Genomic DNA, 7500 nt, shown 5'->3' on the forward strand with positions numbered 1-7500 from the left:
TTCATTATCATGATTCTCATGTCTCCCCACCCTCATCCCAGCAAGGCTCTACAAGGTGATCGACAAAGCTGGAGAAAAAAGTTACAGTTACCAGCCAGCTGCAGGAAAAATACTGGAAAAATATTTTCAATGATGGACCACTACCAAACTCCAAGTAAAAGGGAAACATCAAGTAGCATTGGAGTCAAATTTATACTTAGTTTCAAAACTTTTTTGCGATCCTCTCTTAAAATTAAAACTTATTTTCTTTATTTTATTGCCTCGCTCTTGTAAAAGTAACTAGTGTTGTAAAATATGGGAATGGAGGGCAGGTAAGTGACTTATCCAAGTTGCCGAATGAGTGGAATGCGGGCATGAAAAGAACTTAAGCTTATTTCTCACTTTCAAATGATTCCAATGAAACAAACAGACGATTTCCTCATTCAACAGGAGCAACATAAGCCATCTTCGCAGAAGGAATTATCATTCTGCCCTTGCAAAGATGTTTACCCGTCGTTTTCCTTCTCAGTGCACAGTTTTTACCCCCAGAAGTTTACCAACGCAGAGACCATCGCGACTAATAACATTACGAACTTCGTCCTTTTGCTCTAGCGCTCGAATGCAAGGTAAAATTCTCCTGGTTTGAACTATAGTTTTTTGGTTTGAAAAGACACACGGAAGATCAGTCTTTCAGGAAGCTCTCTTCAAAATTTAAACCTTATCAAAGTAGTGTTGTCCTTATCATCGCAAAATGAAAGCAAACACAGAGAATTTAAATTGCCGCCATTTTGCCGCGCTGTTGTTGCTATTGCAAATTTAATTGGTACCAGTCCCTCGCGCGTGGAAACGATTCGCGCGTGGCTCAAGCCTGCGCACTCATTTTGCCGCGGTGTCGCCATAACCATCATTACCATCGACGACGTGTAAACCTAGAGTAAAGGTTTCGAAAACCTAAACGTTTATTCGTCGTTTGCAATGGTTTATCGGTTGACGCTTTCGATTTACTTTCATTTCCTGTTTCCTTCTTACAACATGATGCCTTGCGATCTGAGTGATGTTCCGGTCTCCAATTTGTTCACTTCATTAAAATTAGCAACCTTAATTCCTTTTGACCAAAGTTCCTACAAAATTTATTTAAATGGCGTGGAGTTTCTCTTACCTGTGACCACTCCATGAACATGTGTCAGGTTTGGCCAGATTCTCCGAGCAATGCCATTAAATCCTTTCTCGAATTCTCGCCTGAGCTCATTTGCTCGCTCTTTGTCCGGTTTGAGTTCTTTGTTCAGTTCCCTACGCGAAGAGACCAAACAAAAGAAAGAAAATCTTAGATTAAATCGTGCGACAGCGGTCCTAACACCATGCCGAAAAGCTTTGAGGTTTAATCTTGGTTTACAGAGTGATGTAAGCATAAAGATGTATCTCACCTTCGAACACGAGCTGTGATATCAAGACCAGGATTGATTTCTCCTTTCTCTAAGTCGCGCAGCATAAGTTCCCAGTTCTCTTCCAAGAATACGAAAACTCCATGAATCCAATAAGCAAAATTACCCAGTATCGAGCCCAGGTCCCTGTCTTTTAGTGCAAATAAAACGTGAATGTAGAGCCCCGCAGGTTCTGATGGGACATCCAGATGAACTCGAGGAGTCGACAGAGCATGGAGCTGTAAAGAAGGGGCTTGTGTTGAGGGTCCTATTGGAATACCTCCCTCTGAGTACTTAATTTGAGGGGCATGAAAAAGCTTTAGGGACTTCTGCAGGTTGTCTGCCTGTAAGTAGAAATGTTGGTTAATTGTTGAGAGGTTTCGGCGAAATAGAATGAACAAAGACATTTATCTGGAAGGTTTTGAGTAAAACATCCACAACTTTTCGTGATTTCAAATACACTTTGCTTTTATGTTTGTTGTTGTGGCGACTGTTGAGATATCGTAAAAATTGAGAGGCAGATTTCCTAGGCCTCTCTTTTCAAATAAGGCGAAGATATCATCATCATATCTAAACCAAATTGAAGGACAAGTCTTGTAGGTCATGACCCACTTATCTTCAAAATCCCACAAAAATATTTGCTAGGACCGGACCGGACCACATCCCATGAGGACACCATCAATCTGGTCGTAGTACTTGCCATTGAAAACAAATTGGCTTTTTTGGTGGCAAACTCTAACAGTTTTTTCAAGACAGCTCGTAGTGTTGGAGGATCAGGAAAATGCTTTTATTTGGTAAATAACCACCCCACCCCCCACCCTCTCTTCCTCTCTCGGGTCTATCACTGTGAGGAAATGTGCTCACGTTATAATTCTAGACCAAAAGTGAAAGCACTCCAAGAAGCCCGTGGAAGTCAGTACGCCCCAACGTCGAGTCGAAATTGCGTGGAGGTTCCCGTTTCAGAATTGATTTACAAACTATGTTTAGTAGTTTCTTTCGTAAAATAATGGTGATTGATTGATTACAAAAGGGTCCGGCAATATAAAGTGGGAAAAAAACGAGAGTTTCGTGACGGAGACAACTGATATTTTAAGGCAAAGCTACCATGTGACAACAATTTTCCCGTGTTTGTCGCTCGACGCCGTTTGTTGCATTGGTCGCCGCCTCTTCGAGAAAAGCGAGCAGGTTAGTCGTCACGAAAGGGTTTTCGTGGTATTTCGGGATTTCTTAACTCAAAGGAAAGTCAGAATAAATTACTCCTGCTTTCCCAGCTTTAAGAGGTCTCTTTTTCTTTTGTGTTGACTGGGCTGACAAAGAGACCTCTGCCATTGGTCGAAACTCACTTTGATCCAACCGCCGTCCACAACCTTGGACGGCACTGTTCAAACCGCATGCCCCATGATATGTTTGCTGACTGTAACTTGAGCCCGCTGTATCCTGCGCATTCCTTTACAGCAGTTCTGCTGCTGTTTAGAGAGCCCATACAACCTGAAGTATCACGTAAAGATTCAGTCGCTAAGTAACCACCTGGCACGCTGAACACAGTGAGTTTAAACCAATGGTTTTTGTATTTTGCTGGGAAAAAGAGAGTTTTTTTTTAATGAAAAGGCGACTTTTTATTCCTTATGTATACGACTGACCAAGGGCCGTTACGCCCACGAGAACACACGTAAGTCGTGTAAAGCTGAATAACTTTCTATATTTGAACTCAATGTCCTCTAAGAAGGTTATATTTTTCATAGCTAATATTTGTTTTCGTTTCAATAGTTGTCTTACCTTTGGTAGAGCATTGAATATGCTATGATAAACGCCAACAGAGAATCCAAATTCAACGAAAGCGCGGGAATTGTCAATTGTCTTGGGGATCAAACAGCTCTTTCCTGTTGTTCCAGACGTTACAGCGAGCATCCATGGCTCCTGGCTGGTCAATGTGTTCCTCTCTCCATTGGCAATATTGTCTTTCCAAAGCAAAAAATTATGCGTGAGTATCAGTAAGATATGAGAAGTCACAAGACGACTCCCGAGCAAAGATATAATTAGAGAGTTATCAGACAAACCTCCTTCCCAGGGTCTCTCTTGTCGCGCTCTAAGAGAACTGGGAAGAAAAGAACAGGGCTTGCCACAAGTTGCTCGGTAACTCTTTTAGTTTCGATCAACTTTTTGCATTCTGAGCAATTTCTAGTTTTCAATGTATCGGAGCAGCTTTTAGTGCTTTAATTAACCACGCTTCGATATTTTACAATGTTTTAATAGACAATTTGTGAATTTCCTGTGAAAAAGGAGCAGTTCCTCCCCCCTGGGGCAGATCATGGGCGAAAGATGCATGCAGCCGGGCTGCTAGGTCAGCGGTTTTTTTAAGAAAACGCAAAATGGTGGACGACGATTCACACTCCACTCGTTCGAGTGTTCAGATGACGAAGGTCATTCAGATCCTTAGAGGGTAGCCGCAGAATTAGGGACAAGACTGAGTACTCCAGCGAAAGCGGCGGTTTTAAGAGAGCGCAAAGTGCAAACAAAACAAACTGAAAAAAAGCGTAATGTCCGCGGCACAGCCGATCCAAATGTGAGTGCTTGGGGTAAATTAAATCAGTTCAAAGGAGAGCATCTTACTGTAGGGTCGGGAAAACTCAAACTCTTTAGCTTGTACATTTTGTTTTCCCATTTCAGACCACGTGATGTTACTCTAGGGAGAACTTTCTTTTAAATGTTGTCCTATCCACGTAAATATGTACGCATAACTTATGAAAAAACAAAAGGAAAATTCCCTTGAGAACATCACCTGGTCTGAAATGGGAAAACAAAACGTACAAGCTAAAGAGGTCTATTAAGGAGGGTCTCAATGGGGTTAAGCGTGTGGCGTGAAACGTCCAAAAAATTAACCGTGTGTCGTGAAAAAGGGAAAAAAATTAACCGTGTGTCGTGAATTATTTTGTCCAGATAACCGTGTTCTTTGTAGCTTTTCCTAAGCTCTGAACAATTATTTGATGTAAAAATTAAGCGTGCACCGTGAAATCGCGAAATTTTTAACCGTGTACCGTGTTGGCTGCATCCCCATTGAGACCCTCATTAAGGAGTTAACGTTTCAAGACCTAGAGGGCGAATATCATGACCTCTCGATCTGGCTGTATGGATGTTTGTGGTTTACCTCAGTTCGAAACAAGTTTCATTGAATGTTTGCAAACTGGTCACGAACAAGATAACGTTACTAAGGGCGCTTTCCTTTTGACAGAACTGACCAGCCAGACCCGGCAGTTTGCAAAAAAAAACGAAACAATCTTGAAGGAACACTTGCATGATAATCCCTCGCATTCTTCTGAAGGGGTCTATATCATCGTCGAAGTTTGTTAATTTGAAGACGTTCTAGAGTTATTCCTTTCAAAAGCCCTGTCTGGCTGGACGGTTCTGTCAAATGGAAATCGCCTTAAGTCCAAACATTTCAGAGGTGTTGACAGTGAACTTATCGACTGACCCAGAACTTGGCTTATTTTTTTCAAGTTGCTGTAGATCGAGAGGCTTCGATCTCCTGCAGACAAGACACGAACACGAATAAAGGAGAATAGAATAGCTGTTCAGAATTCTGTTGTGTCTTTCCCTCTGAGATAAGTGTGACATGTATAGATAAATTTTGTCATTGAAGTCAGTGAATCTCAGCGCATTGCTCCCAGTGATATTCAATGTTTACGGCACTGGCCGAAGGAAGATGATGAAACAGAATAGCTCGAGTCCAGATACTGATGAGGACAGTATCATGGTCATAAAATATAGTTTGATATAGCATAAAACAGGACACTGAAACCCAGTGGTCACTGTAGGTCACTTGAAAGATACTACAAGTTAGTTTGGGTTTACATTGCACTTATAAACAAGGAATCGTTTGTTATCTTTGACCACCCTCCTAGCATTTGTGACAAAAAACAGGAATTTAAGCCTTCACCCCGGCCTTCACACAATGCGTTCTTTAGTCGTAAATCAAAAAACACTACTTTACTCACCAATAAATTTTCGGTAATGACTGTATCTTGTGATGGGATGACTTTTGGTGAAATCGTGTCGATTTTTCATCGAACTAAACTTGAATTCCCTTCCATACATAGTATTTGAGTTTTTCTTCAGGATATTCAAAAGAAATTCTTCTTGCACTTTGGGAAAATTCTTCGTGTCCTGCTCCAGTCCTCGCCTTGCTTTTGCTCCCATAAGAAATACAACACGGTTGAGAAAAAAGTTAATGAACATACTTCGTGTGGTGTGGAACTTCGAGCAGCCGTTTTTCCAAACACGAATGAATTCCGTGAAAACCACAAAAGCAATGCCAAAGAAAAACATTAGCAAAACCGCGAGAAAAATTGTTGGGAACATTTTGTGGGCTGTTTTAAGGTTAAAAAACAAAAATTCAGTCCAACTGTTCAACCTCAGCTGCATTCTAGATTCCTTCTTCTTACAAAATGTACATGTGTGCGACTGAAGTGCTATACTTATTGCGTGCTATGTTGAAACGTTTACTGAGTGACGTTCAAAGAGGCTGCTCTCGGAAATACCTGCTGTACACCCAGCCTTATCAAAATGTCAGATGTGTACACATCCAAAAGCACGACCTTTATTTATGCTAAACGTGTCTTAATTTGAAGAATTGCCGAAGGACGTTGGCTCTTATTATTATCGCTTTATGATAATTTTTGTCAGCGTAATCTACTTGTTTTCTTTAAATAAGGATCTTAACAAACAATATGTTGTCCACTACTAAAGAACGTGCACATCATCACAATGTCGTTCCAATTTGGGCAATTTTTTTTTTTTTTTCAGTGAAGTGATCTCAAGGCAGGGACCGCGCAGCAAGTTTTCGAGTGGTGGTGGTGGTGGGGGATAAAGAAAAATGCGTGAAGGAATTTTTTTTTTTTTGGGCAGGAAGGGGGGGGGGGGGAAAGGGCTCCTTGAATCGCGCCAACGCCTTTTTCCAGTTTGAAAACCCTTTAGAAATAAAGCAGACTTCCTTACTTATGCCAGCTCGAAGATTTAATTTTGCATTTTGTTGCATGCAAATGAAACACAACACAGAATCGCTTTGCTCATTATAGTGTAGCCAGGGAAATTCCGAAAACCACTTGGATTGAAATGCGCGATTCTGTTTGCCACAATGCTTTTTTGGAAAGTTGAAATCCGCAGGTTGGAATGGTTCCGTTATTTTGATCTCTACAGCTTCGCTGGCTGTCGACTGATCAACTTGTCGTTGGATTGGAGGAGGCTACGACTCTTGACTGGATATTGTGGCTTCTACTTCACTAGTGAAGTTGATTGTTTCTTTTGGGTGGAGGCTCCAATTACGAAACAAAGCGTTTTCCTGAGAGGTCGGCAGGAAAAAGAAGCCATTTAAAAGACGTTTACCTCTGCTGGGTTAGAAGCGAAGAAATATTTACAATTGTAACGACTCATGAAACTTGGTCATGCTACTTTCGGGATTTACTAACGGCCCCAAAAAATTGACGTTAATTTCGGAAGGTCGCTACTTTCGAAACTTTACGGTACTGACGATTATGATAATCGCCGATTTGGATTACTCGGTCGATGGACACTTTAAATAGGCGACAGAAAAACCTGCTGTTAGTTAATCACGCAATCTTTGCAAATGAATTGACTGATATCACAATTGTGATGCTACTTGCGTTCAATGGACCACCAGATAGGGTGAGAGCTCCAGGGATCCTAAATTATATATATCACTTACAATTTTGGGCTTTTGGGACCACACGCGTTGCAGTGAGTCAAATTTTGTCGTGACGTGGCAAATGAGAAAATTCTGTGAACAAAAATAGTGAAATTCTTGGGTCCCTTTGAGCGCATTTTTGAATGGAAATGGCCTACTCGTAGGTAGTAAATTAAAGGGGAAGGAAAACCAAAACACTGGTCTTCGCTGTTCACTGTGAAAAATACAAATTAAAAGATAATCTCAGGCCAATCAGCCATTGACATACGCAGCCAGTAACATCTTAGTGCGCCTCGAAAGTCTGAGTTTGAATATTCGACGATCAGCTAGCCCATCTTCCTTCCGCACAGATATTTACCAAAATTACTCGTTTATAGGTGCCCCTGAACGTAAGCTAAGTCA

At 41.3% G+C, this 7500-nt stretch overlaps 1 protein-coding gene and 1 long non-coding RNA gene across 3 annotated transcripts in view; one reads left to right on the forward strand and one right to left on the reverse strand.

Annotated features, from left to right (window-relative positions):
* LOC138013069 (uncharacterized) overlaps positions 1 to 184 on the forward strand; it is a 1957-nt gene extending 1773 nt beyond the window's left edge. The window contains exon 3 of the long non-coding RNA XR_011125169.1: positions 1 to 184. This exon is cut by the window's left edge and continues 868 nt beyond it. This is a non-coding gene — a long non-coding RNA (uncharacterized lncRNA).
* LOC138013043 (uncharacterized) overlaps positions 1 to 6776 on the reverse strand; it is a 167922-nt gene extending 161146 nt beyond the window's left edge. The window contains exons 1-4 of one of the 2 annotated variants that reach the window (XM_068860007.1): positions 5393 to 6776; positions 3177 to 3358; positions 1404 to 1744; positions 1139 to 1269 (exon numbers count right to left, since the gene is read on the reverse strand). In XM_068860007.1, the coding sequence (XP_068716108.1) occupies positions 1139 to 1269; positions 1404 to 1744; positions 3177 to 3358; positions 5393 to 5819 (1081 nt within the window). In that variant the 5' untranslated portion in view covers positions 5820 to 6776. The remainder of the gene's footprint in view (positions 1 to 1138; positions 1270 to 1403; positions 1745 to 3176; positions 3359 to 5392) is intronic. The other variant, XM_068860006.1, reaches the window with a different exon arrangement.
* Positions 6777 to 7500: the final 724 nt, after the last annotated feature.

This window comes from Montipora foliosa, chromosome 8 (genome assembly GCF_036669935.1).
Source record: "Montipora foliosa isolate CH-2021 chromosome 8, ASM3666993v2, whole genome shotgun sequence".
Taxonomy (NCBI): domain Eukaryota; kingdom Metazoa; phylum Cnidaria; class Anthozoa; order Scleractinia; family Acroporidae; genus Montipora; species Montipora foliosa.